The 23,757-nt window shown below is 38.2% G+C and overlaps 3 protein-coding genes and 1 pseudogene across 4 annotated transcripts; 3 read left to right on the top strand and 1 right to left on the bottom strand.

Moving 5' to 3' along the window:
- The first annotated feature begins 67 nt into the window (after positions 1–67).
- Positions 68–4,527, top strand: LOC114721134 (nudix hydrolase 14, chloroplastic). 2 transcript variants are annotated; one of them, XM_028906955.1, is made up of 7 exons: positions 68–392; positions 978–1,083; positions 1,741–1,818; positions 2,182–2,274; positions 2,934–3,026; positions 3,330–3,428; positions 3,753–4,060. In XM_028906955.1, exons 1-7 carry the CDS (start codon positions 169–171, stop codon positions 3,837–3,839), a joined length of 780 nt encoding a protein of 259 aa, XP_028762788.1. In that variant the 5' UTR covers positions 68–168; the 3' UTR covers positions 3,840–4,060. The 2 variants fall into 2 exon arrangements, with proteins under 2 accessions (XP_028762788.1, XP_028762787.1); XM_028906954.1 differs by lacking the exon at positions 3,753–4,060 and adding an exon at positions 4,067–4,527 and having other exon boundaries at positions 86–392.
- A 794-nt stretch (positions 4,528–5,321) lies between these two features.
- Positions 5,322–8,826, bottom strand: LOC114721132 (copper chaperone for superoxide dismutase, chloroplastic/cytosolic). The gene is made up of 6 exons (XM_028906953.1): positions 8,462–8,826; positions 8,342–8,368; positions 7,702–7,774; positions 7,469–7,603; positions 6,332–6,555; positions 5,322–5,807 (listed from the first exon to the last, which is right to left on the bottom strand). The coding sequence occupies exons 1-6, from the start codon at positions 8,714–8,716 to the stop codon at positions 5,544–5,546; spliced, it is 978 nt and encodes a 325-aa protein (XP_028762786.1). The 5' UTR covers positions 8,717–8,826; the 3' UTR covers positions 5,322–5,543.
- A 1,465-nt stretch (positions 8,827–10,291) lies between these two features.
- LOC114721102 (subtilisin-like protease SBT1.7) lies at positions 10,292–12,663 on the top strand (annotated as a pseudogene).
- A 3,084-nt stretch (positions 12,664–15,747) lies between these two features.
- LOC114721103 (subtilisin-like protease SBT1.2) lies at positions 15,748–17,973 on the top strand. Its single transcript, XM_028906914.1, has one exon. It carries the CDS (start codon positions 15,748–15,750, stop codon positions 17,971–17,973), a length of 2,226 nt encoding a protein of 741 aa, XP_028762747.1.
- Positions 17,974–23,757: the final 5,784 nt, after the last annotated feature.

Consider the following 23,757-nt stretch of genomic DNA (forward strand, 5'->3'; position numbering starts at 1 on the left):
ATTTGTTCGCTTCACCAAGGGGCGACACCGTTTTTGGGAAGCAGCGAAGATACTGTAAAAGAAAATGTAGCAGAGACACCGTTTTCTAATGCCCCTTCGGATGCGGCCCTGTGCTCTCTGGGATAACGGAACGAGCGATTCACACGTGTAAAGCTAGGAAAAGAATATATGCATCTTCCGGTTAATGTCGAAGCCCCCATGGCTCACCGCCTGGGCACGATATTTTGCAAAAGGTTCGCGGCACTGAGCGCGCCCAATTGTAGGAGGACGAGACTGTGCTGCAAAATGTCTGCCGAGTCATCGCCGTTGATTCACTCAATCACATTGCCGAAGCAAGTAGCTGAGCCCGTCAAGATTGTCGCGGCTCCTGGAATCTCCCCTTCCGAGTTCTGGTATCTCTGCTTCAAACCGCCTTCGTCTTTTTAGTTTCTGCAGATCATCCTTTTAATTTTGTTTCTTGGTCACATTAAATAAGAAACCAGAGAGTTTCGAATCTCAAGTAGTTTTGTGCATTTATTGCTTCAATTAAAATAATTGCAAATGAAAATTGACCCGGGAAAAAAAAAAAAAAAAAAAACTACTTACCCCCGGTGGTTAAACCAAGGCAAGGGCTAATGTTGCAAATTCTACACCGGCAAACTTTCTTTGGCTAATATCATTAATTTTTGGTGCAAAATTTAGGACCACGGATGTAATCTCCTTTTAGTTTCTATCAGCTCTATTCGGAATTTGAACTTTTGCAAACGGTTCTTGATTTAATGTTCTCTTGTTTTTATTTGATGTCAAAGCTAGCTGAAGATGGTCCAAGTGTTAATTTCCAGCATCGATATCAAATTCAGACGTGTGAAGCGTTGTTTTAAACTAAAGTCGTTAGGGGCGTGAGCCTAAACTGAGCCATTTGAGAATCAGTCGATATGTCTAACTAGTAACTACTATGACGAACATAGCATAATTTTCCTCTGACGTTTCTTGTGCAGGAGTGCTATTGATTCCTCTTTATTCAAGCAGTGGTTACATAATCTGCAAACTGAGAATGGGGTCTTAGCCTTTGGTAACGTGGTTCTAAGACAAGTTCTCATTCAGGTTACCTTCATGCTGGTTCTTCGCGATCTGCTACACTGATAATTCACGTATATTTACTCTTCTCGGTTTTTTGTTCTTTTCATGCTGTGTAAACTTCTTGACTATTATGAGGTATTGATTGAGACTTGCACAAAATTTTGCTAGAACAAAATCTAATAAACAACTTTAGGCGCAACATTGAGACATAATTAAATAAATATTCTGATGAACATAGACCCCTGTTCGTTTCATGGCATAGGGTGGCGAGACATGCTTTCCTTGTACCGGTCTCCTAGAAGCTAAAACATCACAGTCTGATGTGCTATGCTTCATAGATCTCAAGTTATTAATGTTTGATCAATGCAGGGAAGTGGGCAAGTGATTCCTTTGACAAAGCAATGACAAAAAAGATTGTCAATATAGGTCTTGTCTTAAGTTTCTTCTGAACTAATTACTGAGACTGCACATGGAAACAAACAATAGCATGCCATGCATTTTTAATGTAATTGCTAAGGACTAGAGAGTGACAGTAAGGAAAATATATCTTCATGGTCTCTGTAGGGATTTCGTTTTAAAGCAGAGGATATAGTTATATGGTGGTAGTAATTTCTCCTAATCCTGATCATCAGAAGTCTGTTGATTTTGTTTTCTTTGGGTGTGCCGTGTGCATGTTAGCAGGGGGTGGATATGTTTGGAAAGAGAATTGGGTTTCTCAAATTCAAAGCTGACATTGTTGACAAAGAAACTGGCCAAAAGGTATCCAATTTTCTGTACTGAAATTCTTCAATCTAAATCTACTGCCTTCAGTATTCATCTGTTTTCACAATAGTAGTGAACTATGGATCTTCTTGGATTTGTTGTTCCTATTCTTATCTCTTTCGATAGCTTTATTGGTTACTTTACTCTTTCCCCTTTTCTTCTGAGAAAGAAACTTGGGAGGGGTTTAGACAATTCATTCATTTCTTTTGGTTGTATGCTGTGACGATTGGATTGGGAAGTCAAAGTTTACTGTTTTGTGGACCTACATTTTGGGCAACTAATCTTTTGTTTCGTGGACCTGCACGTTGTGCACCTAATCATTGTTTCATTTTGTTTGATTATATAGTAACCCGTGATTAGGTTCCAGGTATCGTATTTGCACGGGGACCAGCTGTGGCAGTGTTGATACTTTTGGAATCAGAAGGCGAGACATATGCTGTTCTTACTGAGCAGGTAATGGCTGCAAATTTGGAGTTTTTTTTTCTTGTTGGTTTCGAACCAATTAATATCTGAAATTTATATCTTTCATGTTTCTGATGGGTCCCAATCTTCCGTCACGGAAACCCACAGAAGGAGATCTAAGGGAGTGGCAAAAAGGGCACAAAAGGGAACTATTTATCACAACTCACAAAGAATATAACAAAATTTTAACCGAAGAAGTAAGAGTGGAGGGAAAATAGGCGAGCTTGGGGTGCAGCTAGAAGGATAGACATTGGCAGGGAGCAGTTGGGTTGCCTATTTGCGGAACTCAGTCTCAGTTTTTTGGGGGAGTCTATTAGAAAAGCAAGAAGCTTGGGCTATTTGAGCCAAATTCTAAAATAAAAATAAAAATGTTCACTAATATACTATACAAGGTCTGTTGATATTGCTGTGCTGTTGATTTCTTTTGTGTTATTAAAAAGGTGCAAGGGAAAGTTGGATTTTTGGCTGATATCAGTGTCTAGAACGTTGGTACTGTTACAGTGGAACTTTTTTATTCATACAAAACGCAAGTTCAATTGCATTGCATCTCTTGCCTTGCAGTCCTATTTTCTGTTTCCAATCAAGCAGGGAGTTCTAGAATTTAGTTTCAGGGCCCTAACAGCTTCATTTCAATCTCATTGAAAAATAAGGTAAGGGTCCCTACTGGAAGGATCTTATTGGAACTGCCTGCTGGAATGTTGGATGATGACAAGGGCGATTTTGTTGGCACTGCAGTTCGTGAGGTCCTCTCTCTCTCATTCACCCCCCCACTTTCCTCTTTTGGCTGGTGAAAAGTCTTAGCTGTGCGTTTTTTCTTATGGCCCTCTTTCTTTGCATCACGGCCTTTGGTTTCACTCCTCTTTTTATTGTAATTGATTAGAATAAATAGGCGAGTTATGTTTCATTGAATGATAAAAATGATAATTTTGTATGGGATCAGTTTTTAAAGATGTGATCTGCAAGTAGTTTTACTCCTTGATAACCTTGTTTGAACTTTTGAGCTCACTACAGTGTTGTTCATGGGTTATCATGCCGTGCATTGACAGGTTGAAGAAGAGACTGGCATACACTTGGATGTAGAAGACATGATTGACCTCACTGCCTTCCTGGAACCATCTACTGGATGCAGAGTTATTCCTTCTCCGGTATTTCAAATTCTTTTCTAGAAGCCTGAGGACCTAATTGGTTACTTGTCTGTGCATCCTTTTTTGTCTTTGTTTTTTGGCGTACTCCAACACTAGCAAATAAATTAGCATGATGCCTGTTGCTGATATATAAATTTATGAAATAACATCCCCAAGATAGAAGTGGTGGTATTGTGCAATTCATGTGGCTTTAGCGGGATAAGACTACTTGTTTGTTGCTGTTGTAGAGTAGCACTTTATAAGAATACAACCATTTATGTCATAATTAGAAGAAAATTTAGGTCATTTGATAACCTGCTCATGTGACTGATTTAACACTGCCAGGGATCCAATGGCTTTGCACATATGTTGGGAAATTTGTCACAGAATGAATTGTGGTTTGCGATACTCTTGAACTCTGGAAATGGATGAGAAAAGCAAGTAGTGAAATTTTAGATGTGTCTACTTTACATGAGTTGTCTGAGTGATGAGATGTCTTTTAGTATATGGCTGCATGAGAACTTGCTGCAAACTACTTAAACGTTTCACCTACTTAAGCTTCCTCAACAACTCTCAACAATTCCCTTATATTTAATAAACTAAAATGACTATTTTGCTCTAATCTTAAACGAAATTTAAATTCTTTCTTATGATTGAAGGGAGGCTGTGACGAAGAAATCAGTCTATTTCTGTTCAGAGGCTCTGTTAATAAGGAGACTATCACACAGCTACAGGGTAAAGAAACAGGCCTTCGTGAACACGGGGAGCTGATAAAGGTTCGGGTTGTACCATACGAGAAACTTTGGCGCTCAACTGCTGATTCCAAGGTTTTAATGGCTGTTTGTTTATTTGAAATGGCTACAAAAGAAGGACTATTGCCTCCATTGGCAACATAGTTTGCTGGCCGGCTTTCCTTATTGGTGGTGGAGAATCCTTTTCTGGCCACCATTGAGGACAGGGAACTAGCGCAGGTCATTTATCTCAGATTCTGCATGTGTTTTCCTGTAAAATGATGTGGTGTACCTTTAAGCTTAGCCTAGCAACGCCAATAACAACGATTGTTAAGGTTAATAGATGTGACATTTTTTTTCGGAAGATATCATTTCTTCTTTTGGTCACAGAAAAAATAGATTAGACGGAATGCAATAAAACTTTTGTCGAGCATTAAATTATTTCACATATTGCTTGTTTTCAAATTATAACCTTTAGTCAAGGTCAATAAAGAAAATGATAACCTTTAGGCCCGAAGACACAAGCCCCGGACAATTGTGCCCTCTTTTGTTAGACGCAACTATGAAACCCTGCATACCCATATCTACGAGTCTCTCTCTCAGAGAACTCATACATGCCCACATCCACATAGAGGAGGAACTTGCAAAACCACCCCCTTTAAGAGAGTTGCTTGGTGCCAATGTGGTACTACAGCACTGGCGAAAGATGGCACCACTGAGGGCACTGCAGAACTGGAGCAATATATCCGTTTATTCCGGATACAATTATATTCTTTTAACCTCATATAACTTCCTCGTCATTTGCAAGTTTAGGCATTGGTTTGGGCCATCAAATGCCGCGACGCTTACAATGACTTGGATGATGAAGCCTGCCCTAACCTCAGAACGAGGTAATTAATAAAACTAAATGAAATATTTCTTCAACCTTTAATATAAAACTCATTTTGTAGTGTAAATAAATTTTATATTTAAAACTAGAGAAAGTATTTGTTAGGAGTGTGCAGCAACCAGAGGCTAGCTCAGGTGGCAGGATCGAGTATGACAAGCCAACAGACGTGTTGCACAACCCTAATTAGAGCCCAAGCACATACCCACTGCGGATAAGGTTTGACTTCCATTGTAGATGGATCACTTCTTTCGTTTCGTACCAATTTTGGGCTTTTGTTCTTCATTAGAAGGTAGGTCACTAAAGGGCTTAAAATAATGCGGCAGGCTATGGATCCCTCAAATACAGAAACCACACTAGCAACAATAAGAATCGCCCAATTAGGTGCCTGAGCAAGAACAATTCACTTGTTGATTTGGCTTCCCTGACTCAGGTAAATTTAAAGATTCGGTCTTACTTGTTTAATACACGAGTGCCAATCTAAATTACAACTGATTTTGATACATACTTCTGAGTTTATTAGACCTTGCTCGTAGCAAAATCTCTATCACTTGCCTCCCAGATAGTGGTGCCATCACACGTACAAAGTTTTTTATAGTTTTCACCAACACCTGCACTTCTGGCAACCACCGCAGCATCTATACCGCTGTCTGTTTTACCTTCAGTTGCATATATCACCACAGATCGACCAATAAGATCAGCCACCCTCAGTTTTTCTTTGACCCCAGAGAAGTGCGCCTCACCCTTTTCATTAGCATCTAGTGTTCCCAGGTCACCAAGTGGCTGCAAATGCAATTGAAGGACAAGGGAAATTAATGTCCTAAGATGAACGTATTCAGTCCAGGTTATTCAACTGAAAAGAAAGAAAGAACGCAAGGAAGAAAAAAGTGCAATTATATCAATAGGCTATATTTCTCATGAAAGTACATCATGCATCTGTCAACGAGCACCCGGGGGCATTGAGTCAGGAAAAAATGGTTTTGTAACTGAAGGAATAAAACCTATCAGTCTGTGTATGTATCCTCTCAACCATCTCCCAACTTGATCAGAATGGCTTCAAAGAAAAAGGTTTTAGCAACAGCATATTACAGGCATATCACACATTTTACAGGAATTTTAAACAGATTCGATCAGCAAACATAGCCACATCACCCTATTACACATCCGGATTCATCTCGTTTAATTCACTAATTTGATCATTCTAGTTAGCACCATGTAGCAATATCAGTCATAAATTCATTTAGATAAAAGTTTTACATGAAAGGTACGGAACAATAAAACTACAAAAAATGTCTGGAGAAGCAAACCTGTTTGTTGATTTCCTCATTAGTCGGATTGAACACTCTCCCAGTGCTCGCTGCACCTCTAGTCAGATCTCCAAACTCATTAATCGACCAACCATGCTTTCCAGGCGACAACCCACTGAAACTGGCTTCAATCCTGGCCAATTCCATGTTTACTTGAGCCAGGCGAACAACTCCAAAAATATTGGGGCCCTTGAACTCGGAAACAGCAGCAGAAATTAAAAAGTCTGAAGTAGAAGAGTTGTTTATGAGAACTACACTCATGAGATGATCAAAACCTAGAAAAATATAAGTAGCAATATATCGCTGACAATCAAACTGGGTTTGAGCGACATGTGCATTGCTATGCAATCAATGACTTTTGAAGATTGTTGCAAAAATATAGCGATATCCAATATCTAGTTCTTTTACCCCACTTTTGGGTAAGAGAAAATTTAGGTGAGTTGTAGCACAAGAGCTCACTAAGATCAGAACAGGTCCCATGGCATAAAAAGTTATTACAGAGGTTTATGCAAACCAACCTTCAACAATTCTCACATCAACAATAGGATTTAAACCCACACCCTTTTAGAGTACGAGTCATATACTTGCTAAGTGAACCAACCTTCCATGGCAAATGTTGTTTTCTTGTTGATGAAGTCACATTTCATGTTATGCCATATTAGAGACAAAAGAACAAGGAAAATATGCAAACAAGCTGCTACAGCATAGCACCAGGTTAATGCATAGTAATAGTATAGCTAATGAGTCAGGATAACACGGTTATGTGAATTCATGACATTTATGATCAAATTAAATTTTGCTTGGCAAAAAACTACTAAAGCAGATAACAAATTAATTTGGCTAGTAAGCTGGATGTTGACCAAGAAAGGTTCTTTTAGTGGTGGGTCCGTGGCATTTATATCATACCACCCAGGAGCCTAATTATGATGCTCCTCGTATTCTTCCAGGACCTTGAGCAAGGGTAACCCTGCATATCTAACGATTGCCCAAGCCTTCAAACTGGTGCTTTTACAATCTAATGTGATGTATATACTTAACAAAATAAGATCATACAGAAAATTATCACTCTAAAAGAAAAATATTATCAAATTGGCAACTAATAGGCATACAATAACATCGAGAATTTAACAGGCCAACCTTCAGGCACCCCTTGTCCAATCAATCGGGCTCTTCTGCCAGTCTGTTCCAAAGCTTCAGTCATCGTCTTCACTGGTGTGGAACCAAGAATCCTAACAACCTGATTACTCAGATCCACTTCAACGTTCTTCACTCCTGGTAAATGTGACAGAACGAATAACAAAGGAAACAACCTATCATTGGAATTAAAAATGCTAAACAGGTCACTTAGAACGATACATCAGAAAGCCTACCATTTACTGACTGTAGTTTATTCTTGACCGCATTAACACAGCCTTCACATTTCATATCCACCATGTATTCCGTCTGGCACCAAATTAACCATAAAACATTAAAGCACCAGATGATCAGCAAGTCATTTTTGTTGCAAAAGAGTTTCTTGACAACATTTACAAAACTGAGAATTTGATAGAGCAAGAGAACGAGATCCTTGAATGAACAAGAAAACAGGGACTTACACCCTGGGGCAGTCCCCCTCCCTTTTATGCGTATTACTATGCAATAGAGATCAACTGTAATTTAAACTCCTAGAAATAATGGCATAAAGAGATAACACTCCAATATAACAAAAATTCTAAGCCTTCAAACGATGATATGCTTGGAATCTCAATAAAGATAACCTTCGAATTATTAAATCTGAATTATCTCCAGCGGTATTTAGACATTTCACTCCAACATACTACACAAGTGTGGAAGTGGTACAGATTTTAAAATATGGAACTGCAGAACACACCAGGAGCAGATTTAGCTAAAGCTGAGCAAACTAACAACTAAAAGCCCAGCGAAGCAACAAAAGGCATGAGGAGGATTCCATCCAATCCAAATATAAAAGAAAAGGAGACAAGTGCTTTCAGACTAAATTGTCAAACGTACCAGTAAATCCGGCAAAACAGCATCGGCCTATCAAGAGAAAGAGGAAATAACAATAAAATAGTTCAGACTATAGGCGAATCAATATAAGAAGACAAAAGTTCGATATAGATGATGGCGAACCTGAGAAGAAGGGCTGTGTTGAGAGGTTGGGGCGTCCATGTGGAGAGCTGGGCCGGGGTTAGCAAATGTCCTGAGAAGACCGAAGCGGTTTGGGTTGAGCGATTGAGAAATGGAGAGGAAGGGAAGGTGTGGGACTTTGGGAGATTGGGAGGAAGAGGATGGCGATGATGAAAGAGCTGAAAAGGCGAAAGCTGCAGGAATTGCAGAAGCAGCTATGGCAGTCGTGGTTGTTGCGACTGACCTTAAGAATGCCATTTTCGCGTAATTATAATTCTTCCATCGGATCGATTTGAGTCATGCACTCTCATAAGTCGATAGCTTTCCGCGCGCGGACTCACCTGCTCGCCACTTCCTTCTGGAACCATCCATCCCTTCCACAACGTAGCTTTTTTTTTTTTTTGGGGCCAACCACCACTATATCTAATTTTATATTCTTAATTTTTATTTGCCATAAAAGTTTTACAAATACTTCTAGAATTTTAAAATTCTAAATTAGTTTTGTTTATTATATTTAACAACACATTTTAAAAGTAATTTTTAATTTGAGATTTTGAAAATAATGTACTCCTCCGGTCCTTAATATAGGACTTAATTCTTGAGTTGGTTTTGGTCTTAAATATAAGAGTCATTTCTCATATTTATCAATTTTCTATAAATTACCCCTATGAATACTCCCTCAACTATAATCAAGTAAAAGAGGGAGAGGGGTATTAAGAAAGATGATTATGGTGTTTTAGGAAAAATGTGTCACTTTTCTTATAATTAACTAACTTACCTAACTTCCTTAATCTAATCAAATTAGTTAAATGAGTCTTATATTAAGGATCGGAGGAGTATTAATGTTAGCCCAGGTTTATGTCAGGTTAAAGTTTTGTAATCATACCGCTCATTATAATTTTCTAATTCTTCTCTTTAAATATATTACATGCAATTAATTTTATGAAGGCAGCGGATTTGAACCCGTGCCAGAAAATAACAAAATATAGGGATAAATTTTGAAGCATCAGCCTTTCTTAAATCCAAGCATTGGTGAAGACGTAATTTATTTAGGAACATCCCAACTGGGTTTTACGTTCGTCTCCGTGAAGACAAAGTGGAAGCAAATTAGCCGCTCTCTTTTGCGCGTAGTGTAATTTTCAAGCTTAATTGTGCCCCGTTTTTGGTAGAAGACTCTGCTTTTTGATTAAAAAAAACTGATATTGTTGTTGGATTCTCAGGAGACAGGCCATGGTTCAGCGAACACGTAGTTCTTGCCTCAGCCCGCATCACAGCATACAGCCCGTATTGTAGGAAATTCTAGCCCATGTTTTGCCATTTCTACAGGCCCAGCCCATTATCAGGTCCATCCAAGGGCATCAAAGCTTATTGGTTGGTTATTTATTAATCCCTCCACTTCAATTCTCTTATTTATTTTAGTCTTACTCTATAATTTATTTGGACATAAATGCTCCCGTTCAAAAATTAGGAACCACAGATTATGAATTGCCGTAATAGATGGACGTGCAGGATGGTGTGAACGTGCGGCGATGATTCTATAGTAATCGAGTCGCGGCCCGAAGGCGGGCATTTCCATGCATTGCCAGTAGCTTAATATTTTTTTTGTTGGCCGAAGAGTAGCTTAATATTTAAACTTTATGTGATGCGTCCATTATTTTGGTTAATAATAATAACTAAATAATCATTAACAATTAACTATCAACAAGGACCCCCCGGGGGGGGGGAGCCGCCCAAGGCCCGCATACTGCAGGACCCAGTCGTGAGGAGTTATGATGTTCGTCGTTGACACCCGAATAAATATATCTCTTCTAGGATCGAAAACGTGAGACATAGATGGAAAGTGACGAGCAGAATATTTTACGGAGGAGCTGGAATGCATGGGACCTACCAGCGCGAGCGCGACACACACACACACACACATATATACTTGCAGGGCAAGGCATACCGACTCAAGCAATCGAAGCCCGCTTGTTTTTCTTTAAGCATATTGTCTCATTGACGAGGCCTCTATTGCTTATTACTCTGCTTTGCATGCTCAGCGTCTTTCCGGCTTCAGAGTCTAAAAGCGAAGGGCAGGGCAAGCTGCAAACCTACATTGTTCATGTCAAACAAACTGATGGTATCGCCTCTCTGCAATCCGAAGAGCTGCACAGCTGGTACCAATCGTTTCTGCCAACTACCACAGAAGCCTCGTTCAAGGATCGCATGGTTTTCTCCTATCGAAATGCTGTGTCTGGATTTGCTGTGAGATTGACAGAGGAAGAAGCCAAGGATCTGCAAGAGAAGGATGAAATTGTGTCGGCTCGTCCCGAAAGGACCCTTTCTCTGCACACTACCCACACCCTAACCTTCCTGCGTTTGAGAAAGGGATCGGGGCTGTGGAAAGAGTCCAACTTTGGTGAAGGCGTCATAATTGGGGTTATAGACACCGGAATATACCCATTCCATCCTTCCCTCTCTGACAAAGGCATGCCGCGACCCCCTTCAAAATGGAAAGGCTACTGTGAATTCAACGGACAGAGGACTTGTAACAACAAGCTTATCGGGGCGAGGAATTTAGTGAAGACTGCAAAACAACAACCTCCATTTGAAAACTTGTTTCATGGAACCCACACAGCCTGCGAAGCCGCCGGAAACTTTGTGGAGGGCGCTAAGGTTTTTGGAAATGCTCAAGGCACAGCAGCTGGCATGGCACCTAAAGCTCACGTGGCAACGTACAAAGTCTGCGACGAAATGGTGGATTGTCCCGAAAGTGCAATGTTAGCTGCAATGGACATTGCCATTGGACGTGCTTTCCCTATCACTTGGCTTGGGCTCCCTTCCTTTCTTCGACGACCCAATTGCATTAGGTGCATTTACCGCGGTTCAAAAGGGCATTTTTGTTAGTTGCTCGGCCGCTAACTCTGGCCCCGACTATGGTACTCTGTCCAATGAGTCTCCGTGGATTCTCACAGTAGGCGCAAGCACCATTGACAGAACAATCAAAGCAACCGCTAGGCTTGGAAATGGGGCATGACGGCCAAACTTTGTTCCAACCGAAAAACCTCTCTTCCAAATTATTGCCTCTAGTGCATGCAGGTTCCAAGGAAACCAGTCCTCTGCCCGGTGCTCCCCAGGTTCCTTGAGTAATGTGGATGTTAAGGGAAAGGTTGTTTTATGTGAGCTTGGTGGCAATATTTCCAGAATTACTAAAGGACAAACAGTGAAGGATTCCGGAGAAGCTGCCATGATCCTTATAAACCAACAGTCCTCTGGTTTTACCACCTTTTCTGAAGCTCATGTGCTCCCGGCGGTTCACGTGAGTTACGCTTCTGGGTTAGCAATCAAGGAATATATTAATTCAACCAACGCACCCACAGCAACAATCTTATTCGAAGGAACTATAATTGGGGATTCACTCACTCCAGTCGTAGCTTCCTTTTCATCCAGAGGTCAAAGCCTGGCAAGCATCGGCATTCTTAAACCTGACATAATTGGTCCCGGTGTGAACATTCTCGCAGCATGAGGTGTGTCTGTAGACAACAAAATACCCACGTACAACGTTGTTTCTGGTACCTCAATGTCTTGCCCTCATCTCAGCTGCATTGCTGCTCTGCTCAAAAGCGCTCACGCTGAATGGTATCCGGCAGCCATAAAGTCGGCAATCATGACCACTGCTAATGCTTTAAATCCAGCAGGCCAGCCGATTCTATGAAAGGCTTCTTCCTGCTGACATCTTCGCCACTGGTGCTGGACATGTTAATCCGAATAAAGCAAGTGATCCGGTGCTTGTTTATGACATCCATCCTGATGATTACATTCCTTACTTGTGTGGTTTAGGTTACACAGATAGACAAATTGCCATGATTGCGCAGAAGAAAGTGAGATGCTCGGAAAGCAAAAGCATGCCAGAAGCACAACTAAACTATCCCTCATTTTCTATTATTATGGGATCTACTTCACAGTACTATACAAGAACAGTGACTAATGTTGGACCCGCCAATTCAACTTACTCACTGAAGCTTGAGGTGCCCCTGGCGTTAGGTATGAGCGTAAACCCAACTCAGATAACCTTCTCAGAGGTATACCAGAAGGCTACTTTCTCGGTTGAGTTCATCCCTCAAATAAAAGAAAACAGAGGCAACCATTCCTTTGCCCGGGGTTCCCTCTCGTGGGTTTCTAAACAACACACTGTTAGAATCCCCATATCTGTCCTTTTCACATGATGAACGTCACACCACCTTGTACTCATTCCAAGGCTCTTGGCATCTGTGGGATAAATATTTCTACTTTTAATGTTAGAATATTTCGCTACTGTTCATTTTGTTCCAGTCAGATGGCTGATGATCATCGTGATCAATTTTCATGAACTTCTGATGGGATTATTTTCTTTTATGAGTTTCTGAACTAACCATCAATCCTCTCTCCGATTACCCATGAAATTTGATTTCTGCCCAAATTTTGTTTCCCGATCTTCTTTAAGCTGATGACGACCCGGAGAAGTGAGCATTCCAAGGGAACAAATTAATTAGACCTAGTAGTAGCAATTAATAATTTGACTGAGATGGTTAAAAAAATTAGTAATTATATTTGACTAAAATTCCGTTTTTCCCCATACCATACTTGGTAATTATACGTCCATATATGTGCATGGCTTTTGAGTTTTTATCAATTTAAGTATACACATGAGGTTTCTATATGATTCTGTTTTAATTCTTTTTTTTTTTTGAAATTTATATAAACTATAATATATTTTTAGTCATATCATATAGAGTTTAATCCCTCGAACATCTGGCCATTACCTCCATCTCACTCCACCCCTATTCTTACCGGCCAAACCTTAGACTATAATTTTATTCTATTAGAAGCACACTATACAAATTTATAAAATTGAGTCGAATTAAGATTGACTTTAAAAACGATCCGTCTATAGATGCCAATCGGCTCATTTAGCACTTTGTTCCCCCCCCCCCCCCAAACGTAAACATCTATATACAAGCATATACTTTTTCTTTGATATAGAGTGCCAGCAAGATAGGAATATGGATTTCATCGATGCATGATGACTTCCATTTAGAAATATTGATGAATCACTTGGCCTATGCATGGAATGATATGTTCTATGGTTGTGAAGATATGAGATTAAAGTAATGATGTTATCAATGTTAGAATTATGAAGCTACTCCTCCGGTCCTAAATATAAGACCCTTATACACACTAGTATAAGGGTATTATATTTAGGACCGGAGGAGTATTTTTTTCCCCCCATTTCTTGGACATGGCTACATCGATCACCATCTCAATATGATTCAAGGCTACAGACTTACAGCATTTTAACATGTATAAAAGCCATTTCTATGAAGTCAAAGTCAACGCAATGTTGGGTTATACTTTTACCTGTATCTCTATTTATACATAGTCAATATGCGTAGGTGTATTCCATGTATGCAGCAAAAAGGATTTGAAAATCCTAATTCTTATTGTATATGGGAGACTTGCAACCAACACAAATTAAATCAAAATGTCGTGTGCGGAAAAGTTTTTAATAATTTATTTTAATTTTATTTTTTTATTGCACATGTACGATTTGTTTAGTGCATACACCTTAATGTTTATATATGGCGAAGTATTGAAATATCCAACAACATGCAGGCTATGTTTTTCATGGAATTTACTTACAATTATAACTTATTTAAAAGTGATTACAAGAATGTCTTCCATGTACGTTGCACGGAGCTTTACTAGGTAGGAGATGCAAAGACAGGACACATAATGAACTTTTCTTAATTTATGACAGTATTAATAAAAACTACATATAAATTAGCCGATGCTATCGTATAGAAAATAATATAGCAGGAAAGATAAAAGGAAGCTCATTAGTTATCAACTATTTATATGAGTGCGCGCGCGCGCGCAGTATGCTACAATTTGAGTCCTGGCCTGGTTAAACTGATCACCATACTCAATGCATGATGAATTCTCACTGACCAAGCTCTGGTAGGGGAAGCATAAAATTATTTATTCTTCCCCCGCGCATAACAAGGGACGTTATAACCAATTATTCAAAAATCCATGTCTAATATATTACATCCTGTTGTTCTTAGTATAAAATCTTATTTGATTTTTATTTTGGTCCTAGACATAAGACCCCAATCTTCTTTGTCTTTAATATTTATGTTTTTTTTAAAAAATAGTCCTTCTAATAAGGGTAGTTCTAGCCAACACACTTGAATAGTAATGATATTTTAGAAAAGACAACACCTATTTAGGACATGTTTGGGTGTCTCTCAAAATCATGGTTTGGAAGGCAAAACCATAATTTGTGTGGGATGTTACTCAAACAGCATCAATTTTGGAGAAATAATCCGAAACCATGGTTTTGGAGCCCAAAACTCTGGTTTCAGAAGAAGTGAATCCATTATGTTTCTGACTCAAATTGGAGAGTATGATTCTACCTGTTAGAATAAATCTCAATAATAATACGACTTTAACATCCCTCAATTATTTTTTTATAAACATATTTCATCTTATATCTTATAAATATATACAGATATTAATTATTTATTAATTATATTATCTTATGTATTATTACCTATGTTGGTAAAAAATATATTATTAACAATTTTATTTCTTCAAATAAAAATATATCATAAAATCCATCTTTTATGTAATTATCATATTAATTTATACTTTTTTTAGTAATTTGTGTATATAAAAAGTGTTTCTGATAATAATTATCCAGACACTCTCACTTCTAAGAATCATTTTTTTTCACAAAATCTATTCTTTCCAAAATCTATTCTCCAAACCATGATTTGGTTTCATCCAAATACCTTTTATTATAAATAACTAACTTAACTTATTTTCTTAATCTTTTTAAATTAGTCAACTAACTCTTATAATTAGGACCAGAGATAGTATGACTTAATTCTTTCTTTTTTTTTAGTTCATGAAGAGCATTTCCGTAATGGATGTACGTGTAGTATGAACACGTGGCAATGATTCATGTAGGAATAATGTTATTGCACGACGTGCGTCAAGTGGGCACTCTTATGCGAGTGGCTCAATATAAGGTATTCATTTTACCTTAACATTATGTTAAATATAAATATTTAACAAAAAGCTACGAACAAGAAACAAGCCGCCCTTGGCCCGCATATATCAATTTGCAAGTCCCCGTCGTGAAGAGCAATGTGAGCAGTACTTGACCTCTACGTTTTGTGCTATATATTCGTGCATGGCAAGTCACACAAATTCAAGGCAGTCCAATTTGAGGACTTCGTCTCTAAGCAGAGCTAGGCATTCTCGCAATGACGAGGCTTGCATTGCTTACTGGTCTGCTTTGCCTGCTCAGCGTCTTTCCAGCTTCAAATTCTGAAAGCCAAGAGCAGGGAAAGCTGCAAACCTACGTCGTTCGTGTCAAAAAGCCCGATGGTATCGCTTCTCCTCAATCCGAAGAGCTGCATAACTGGTACCAATCGTTTCTGCCAACTACCACAGAAGCCTCGTTCAAGGATCGCATGGTTTTCTCCTATCGAAATGCTGTGTCGGGATTTGCTGTGAGATTGACAGAGGAAGAAGCCAAGGCTCTGCAAGAGAAGGACGAAATTGTGTCGGCTCGTCCCGAAAGGACACTTTCTCTGCACACTACCCACACCCCAACCTTCCTGGGTTTGAGAAAGGGATCGGGGCTGTGGAAAGAGTCCAACTTTGGTGAAGGCGTCATAATTGGGGTTATAGACTCCGGAATATACCCACTCCATCCTTCCTTCTCCGACAAAGGCATGCCGCCACCCCCTTCAAAGTGGAAGGGCTACTGTGAATTCAACGGACAGAGGACTTGTAACAACAAGCTTATCGGGGCGAGGAATTTAGTGAAAAATGCAAAGCAAGAACCTCCCTTTGAAAACTTGTTTCATGGAACCCACACAGCCGGCGAAGCCGCCGGAAACTTTGTGGAGGACGCCAACGTTTTTGGAAATGCTCAAGGCACAGCAGCTAGCATGGCACCTAAAGCTCACGTGGCAATGTACAAAGTTTGCGACGACACAAGGTGTCCCGAGAGTGCAATGTTAGCTGCAATGGATGTTGCCATTGAAGATGGCGTGGACGTGCTTTCTCTGTCACTTGGCTTGGGCTCCCTTCCTTTCTTCGATGATCCGATTGCAATAGGTGCATTTACCGCTGTTCAAAAGGGCATTTTTGTTAGTTGCTCGGCCGCTAACTCTGGCCCCAACTATGCTACTCTGTCCAATGAGGCTCCGTGGATTCTCACAGTAGGCGCAAGCACCATTGATAGAACAATCAAAGCAATGGCAAGGCTTGGGAACGGAGCAGAATATGACGGCCAAACTTTATTCCAACCGAAAAACTTTTCTTCTAAGTTATTGCCTCTTGTGTATTCAGGTTCCAGTGGAAACCAGTCCTCTGTCTGGTGCTCCCCAGGTTCCTTGAAGAACATGGATGTTAAGGGAAAGATTGTTTTATGTGAGCTTGGTGGCGATATTTCCACAATTATAAAAGGACAAACAGTGAAGGATGCCGGTGGGGCTGCCATGATCCTTATAAACAAACAGCCCGTTGGTTTCAACACCTTCTCTGACGCTCATGTTCTCCCTGCAGTTCATGTGAGTTACGCTGCTGGATTAGTGATCAAGGAATACATTAATTCGACCAGCACACCAACAGCAACAATCTTATTTAAAGGAACTATAATTGGGGATTCACTCACTCCAGCCGTAGCTTCCTTTTCATCCAGAGGTCCAAGCCTGGCAAGCATCGGCATTCTTAAACCTGACATAATTGGTCCCGGTGTGAACATTCTCGCAGCATGGGGTGTGTCTGTAGACAACAAAATACCCGCGTACAACGTTGTTTCTGGTACCTCAATGTCTTGCCCTCATCTCAGCGGCATTGCTGCTCTGCTCAGAAGCGCTCACCCTGAATGGTCTCCGGCAGCCATAAAGTCGGCAATCATGACCACTGCTAATACCTTAAATCTAGCAGGCCAGCCGATTCTGGATGAAAGGCTTCTTCCTGCTGACATCTTCGCCACTGGTGCTGGACATGTTAATCCGAATAAAGCAAGTGATCCGGGGCTTGTTTATGACACCCATCCTGATGATTACGTTCCTTACTTGTGTGGTTTAGGTTACACAGATGGGCAAATTACCATGATTGTGCAGAAGAAAGTGAGATGCTCGGAGATCAGAAGCATACCAGAAGCACAACTCAACTATCCCTCATTTTCTATTCTTATGGGATCTACTTCACAGTACTACACCAGGACAGTGACTAATGTTGGACCCGCCAATTCAACTTACTCACTGAAGCTTGAGGTGCCCCTGGCGTTAGGTATGAGCGTAAACCCAACTCAGATAACCTTCTCAGAGGTATACCAGAAGGCTACTTTCTCGGTTGAGTTCATCCCACAAATCAAAGAAAACAGGGGCAATCATTCCATTGCCCAGGGTTCCCTCTCGTGGGTTTCCAAACAACACACTGTTAGAATCCCCGTATCTGTCATTTTCCAGTGATGAAAGCCAATGGTTGAAGGCACACCATCTTACTGGCGAAATAAAGGAGTCAAATGGCTCCATATATTCATCCCAGTGCCTCTCGCGGCGATGCGATGCTTTAAATATTTGATTATCTCTCTTGCATGGCTGATAGTCATCGTGAATTTTCATGAACTTTTGAATTCAGATGGAATTTTTTTTTCTTTTTTGTTTCTGCTTAGGCCATCAATCCTTCCAAACGAGCTAGCTCATAAGCACTTTCTCATGTAACTTTGATTTCCTCCCCACGATGACCCATGATATATACAATTTCAGCCCCAGGTTTCTTTCTCGATCAAACATCTTTAAGCTGCAGATCCCCTGATAAACGTATACGGTTTTTTTGACTTGAATTCCAATTTTTCCCTATACTTATTGACAGCTGTAACTTTGAAACTATCTAACTAAAAAAGCTGTTTTCCCCTAATAATTTTGGGTCTGTTTGGTTGGGCTTCTGAGGGGCTTATAAGCAGCTTAAAGTCAGCATAAGCCCGATTGGAATTCAGATGCTGTTTGGATGGGCTTGGAAAAAAAAGTGGCTTATGAATTTTAAGCTCCTCAACGCACGTTCTGGCCCAAGCCAATTTTTATGGCTTATTGAATCATAAGCTCTTACTTTTTACCGTTGGATCCTATCAGCCGGTCCTCAATTTTTTTTCCTCAAGTCTTCGGTCTTTCTTCGTCTCCTGGAGCCTTCGTTCTTTCTTTTCTTCTTTCCCATCTGCTCTCCCTTCTACCCGACCGGCGACCCTCATCCTGCCTCCTCCGTCGCCTTGTCGTCCGACCACCGAGAGTTGCCGTGAGCTGCGCCGCGTCTCCGCCGTGAGGTCCTCGTGTTGGGTGTGGCTTCGAGTGACCGAAAGCCTGGTCCTTCACGCGAGCTGCCTCCCCTCATCGTCCGTCCCCAGAACCACCGAGAGTTGCCGTGAGCTGCGTCGCGTCTCCGCCGTGAGGTCCTCATGTTGGGTGTGGCTTCGAGTGACCGAAAGGCTGGTCCTTCACGCGAGCTGCCTCCCCTCATCCTCCGTCCCCAGAACCACCGACACTTGCCGTGAACTCTGTCGCCGCCGTCAGCTGGTCCATCTCAGGTGTGCGTCGAAGATCTGAGCCTGATCTACCTCTGCCAAACTTCGATTGATCTGCTCTGAGCCAGGTTGACCGATTCGTGTTGTATTGCTTTTCGGTGAATGTAGGATACGGTATTAATCAAAGCATGTGGAGGGTGTGTGTTTGTTGATCTGGTGTGAGCTAATAGATTGACTGATCGAACCACCGTGCTGTGTTATTTTTTTCTTCTTGGCCTGGTTTTGTGGTGTGTTTCGGTGATGAATAATTTTTTGTGATGAATGCTTGACATTTGTTGATTTTTAGATCTGAGTTTTGGGCTAAATCTGGCACAGATGTAATTGCTACCTGCAAATGAGTGTTGTAGGCGACAGGAAGAATGAGCCAAAATACATTCCATATCAATTAATGTTGTCAAATGATCCGGTTCTTATTAGTTTATGATAAGTTTTCTTCTAATTTACACATCAATAAAACATTTTTAACCAATTTAAGTAATTTGACCTAAGTATTCTTTTTTTTTTTTGCCTTCAATTATTACCTATCATATTCTTATCAATTAGATTATTAAGGGTGAAGGATATTTTAGGGAAAAATTATTGATTACTCTTATACGTTTATAAGGAGAATATAAGGATTATATGCAATGATTATATGCATAGATCTAATGTCTTGGGATTTCTTATTAATTTTAGATGAGAAGAATATGCAAGAACAATTTTTTTTATCTGGGTAGAACTTATTTCTTACATAATGTAGCTTGAATTTGAACATTTTTTGTGCTTTGTTTGGTTCTGTTAGTCTGATCTATATTATTTTCCACTTAGAAATGGATAACGATAAAGAAAAAGCGAGTTGGGATTCGTATACGACGAAAATTCTAATCGATGTTTGTGTTGAGCAAATTGTGCACAAAGAACGTCAAGGAACATCATTTACAAGGCCGGGTTGGAACATCATTTTTTTTTCTTTTCACAATCTCTCTAATTGTTTCATGAATCATTAGGGAAATATTACTTGGTTGATGCGGGATATCCAACACCAAATGGATATCTAGGTCCATACAGATCTGAGCGCTACCACCTTCCGGACTTCCGACGACAAGTAGGATTTCGAAATATCAATGAAGCCTTCAATTACTATCATTCCAGTTTAAGGTGCACAATAGAAAGAACTTTTGGTGTTTGGAAGAATAGATTTCACATCTTACGAAACATGCGTAGTTACGACTTCCAAACACAAGTATACTTAGTTTGTGCAACAATGGCCATTCATAACCTTATAAGGAGGCATTCAAGCTCCGACTCCCTTTTTGAACAAGCTGAAAATGATAATATAGTGGCCGAACATGATCAGGCTGAAGCTAGTCAACCATCGCCTTCAAACGTTACATCACAGTCTTCATCGCATATGAATCGTGTTCGTGATGCAATCAGAGACCAAATCGTTCATAGTTTATCAAATAATTAATTATGTAATATTATTTTATTTTATTTTGTCAATTGGAGTTCAAAACTTTGTTATCCATTTAAATTATGTTTAGTTGACTTCTTCGTATTAAATTAATTTAAATTTATTGTATTATGTTTTTTTTTATCATGTTGCACTTTGTTTCTTAAATATTTTTTATGATTTCTCTACAGTTCGTAATTCTAATTCACTAAATAAATTTTACTTCATCATTATATTATCTCTATTCAATTTTTTCCTTCTTTCACTTTATATTTAAAATAATTTTTTAGATTACTCTAAATTTTAAAAATTTAATTCACTTATTCATATTAAATTATTTTAATTCCATTGTATTATGTGAAATTATTTTTTTCCTATTTTTTACTATTTATTAAAACTCATACCTATTTTAGTCATTTTACAACCAAACTTACTTTTACTCAACCATAATCCAAACAGCTTTTTATCCATTTCACTTTTGCAAACGGGCTTTTCTGAACTCCAATCCAAACACAATTCAGCTTATTCAATTTAGCTTATATCCCATTTCACTTATCCATAAGCTGCTTTTCCAATAAGCAGCTTTTCCAATCGCTCATCCAAACGGGCCCTTTATACGCGCATGTGGGTCACTCTAGTGTTATATGCGTTTGGTTTATATGTGCGTGTATATAAATTATATATTCTGTTTCGTTTGCTATTTTTATTTCTTGAAAATCAATTTCAGTTGCAAAAACCTAACCATTGAAAAGCATATATTTTTATTATTACTTGAAACCGAAAATTAATTCGCCTTTATTTTCATGTCAAATTGACAAAAACAATAATAAGAATTATATTCGAGTTTTTTGATTTGGTCATGCGTAAATGAAGATGTTTAATTGTATATGCCGTTATAAATTCGTTTATTTGTAAAATACTAAAATTACGATTGTGTTACCTAACCTAGAGCGAAACACCGAAGACTTTTTTTTTGACGTTTTCTGCTTTTTCAAAGGAAAAAAAAAAAAAAGGGAGGTGCCTAACGGTTGCAAAGGAATATTCCTGGAAGACAAGATGTTAACATGACTGTTCTGTTGTTTGTTTGTGTAGCCTTTTAAGGCGTTATTTTCCTCAAGCTTCGGCTTGCCTTTACATGTTAAAAAAAAAAAAAAGGAAAAAAAAAAGGAAGTTGAAAATTACTAAGGGCCTGTTTGTTTTTGTTCTTTGTTTTCTTATTCTCAAAACAATTTTACAAAATTGTTTTTAAGAACAAGTTTTGGAAACAAAAAACAAAAAAATTTGTTTGGAAAATAATTTTTAAAGAATCATATTTGAAAAAAATATATAAAAAATTATACTTTGACAAGTAGTAGTTATCACAGGTAGTGATAAGTAGTAAGTAGTAGAAGAGAAAAGAAGAAGATTTCTCTAATTTTTCAAAACAAAAAAATAAAAAATGGAAAAACAAAAACAAAAAACACGTATAAGTTGTTTTAGTTTTTCAGTTTTTAAAAATATATTTTTGTTTTTTTGTTTTTTTAAAACAATCAGCTAAAAACAAATTGCCAAAAAAGTTTTTTTGTTTTTCTGTTTTTAAAAACCAAAAATTGTGCTCAAAACAAGAAACTAAATAAACACTAAATTTCAAATCAGTTTTGGTAACAACACATATTTGCAAATAATAACAAATTTTTGTTGACTTCTTTATTTAGCATTTAGTAATGTTTAGCTTCTTCTTTTTTTTTTATCATTTTTTCTTTTTCAAATTGGTTTAGCAGTGTGTCTTATTCCAAACTCTGTCCGCATCGAGCACATAATCAGTCTATGCTTCTGTTTTCAATTTTTGACTGTCCTCCTAACTAGAGACGTGAAAACCAATATTGGAACTTTATTATTTCCTTTCATAAATTAACTAACATGAAACTGGCTAGTAATCGAACATATAAATGTATGAAATTCAATCAGTATATGAAAAACAAATGAGTACAATCCCTTAAAACTTTTAAAGTTATGATCCCTTTTCGTGCATTACACACAAAAAAGAAAAATGATGTCTAAATTAAACTTTATATTTATATTGTATATGAAAATTTCAACAAGACTGTCTATGAACTAGAAGCAATATGAATCATTTCTCGTACGTACTCCATGCAACAACAACAAACCTACTATTAGTTATATAAAATAAACTCATATAATAACTTCTATGATTAGTTATGTATAATGAAATATAATCACTTAAATCTTCTTCTTTTTTTGTATTTTATAAGACAGTATTTCATCCAAAATTTTAAATACTTACTTCCTAGAGTACAAAATCATTTAAAATAAACTAATTCAAACACCATAAACCTAAATCTAAATACATTCATAAAAGTATATATATCCAATTGAAAAATGAAAGCAACTCCGAAAATTAGGTTCGTACGATTCTTTACGCTTCTGAGAGGCGTAGATTTGAACATGAGAATGTCTTAATAATAAGTTGAGCATAAGGTAGAACCTCTGTTTCTTGTACACAGGTATGACGTATTACGCTTTGGTTTTTATCACAAAGGCCCTCCATGAGAGATGGATATATCAATACTCATCATTTTGATTAATACCCTAAATTCATCAAATCTAGACTGTTTATATCTGATTTAAATAGTTCAGGTTTAAAATCTTTAATTAATTATTTTTAAATAGAAAAAATTATTTTTTCTAAAGAATGATAGTTAAAAGATTATCTCTATTTTAGATTATATACATATTAAAATAATTATTTTGAATAAATAAAAATAAAAAAATTAAATCTGAATTATCCAAATGATATATGAATGATTCAGATATAATGAGTTTAAGGTGTTCATTAAAATGATGAGTGTTGAAACTGATTCATTATATAAATTTAAACTGCATATTTTGGAAAGTAAGAGATTTTCTTTGATCTCATTTCAGAATAGTAAACAAAGTGATGTTCATAAATATGATTTCTCTTTGCCATAAATTCCTATAGCTAGCCTTACACCGAGTGAAAAGTTTTAATGTTCTATACCGGCATGGTATGTATAGAGCGAGTATTACCATGCAAACGCGGCTTAATTTACTTAAAACTTTGATAATTCCTATAGAGCCTATAGAGGCACAAAGCAGCTGGACATTGATAAGAACGGCGTCTTTACTTACCGATGGGAGATCCCCTATTGTGAAAACCTATGTTGCTCTTTGAATATAAAAGACACCCACATATACATACACAAACACACATATGCATATATATAT

This window comes from Neltuma alba, unplaced genomic scaffold, assembly GCF_004799145.2.
Source record: "Neltuma alba isolate B1F8T4 unplaced genomic scaffold, ASM479914v2 tig00012011_pilon, whole genome shotgun sequence".
Classification (NCBI taxonomy): Eukaryota; Viridiplantae; Streptophyta; class Magnoliopsida; order Fabales; family Fabaceae; genus Neltuma; species Neltuma alba.

What these genes read in the sequence shown, in the direction of transcription:
- LOC114721134 (XM_028906954.1), top strand. Translation starts at nt 169, where the DNA reads ATGCATCTTCCGGTTAATGTCGAAGCCCCCATGGCTCACCGCCTGGGC. An exon ending in ATCTCCCCTTCCGAGTTCTG is followed by an intron (nt 393 to 977) that starts GTATCTCTGCTT and finishes TTTCTTGTGCAG; the next exon opens with GAGTGCTATTGATTCCTCTT. An exon ending in TTGGCACTGCAGTTCGTGAG is followed by an intron (nt 3,027 to 3,329) that starts GTCCTCTCTCTC and finishes GTGCATTGACAG; the next exon opens with GTTGAAGAAGAGACTGGCAT.
- LOC114721132 (XM_028906953.1), bottom strand. Translation starts at nt 8,716, where the DNA reads ATGGCATTCTTAAGGTCAGTCGCAACAACCACGACTGCCATAGCTGCT. An exon ending in AACACAGCCCTTCTTCTCAG is followed by an intron (nt 8,369 to 8,461) that starts GTTCGCCATCAT and finishes TTCTCTTGATAG; the next exon opens with GCCGATGCTGTTTTGCCGGA. An exon ending in ATGAGGAAATCAACAAACAG is followed by an intron (nt 5,808 to 6,331) that starts GTTTGCTTCTCC and finishes TTGCATTTGCAG; the next exon opens with CCACTTGGTGACCTGGGAAC.
- LOC114721103 (XM_028906914.1), top strand. Translation starts at nt 15,748, where the DNA reads ATGACGAGGCTTGCATTGCTTACTGGTCTGCTTTGCCTGCTCAGCGTC.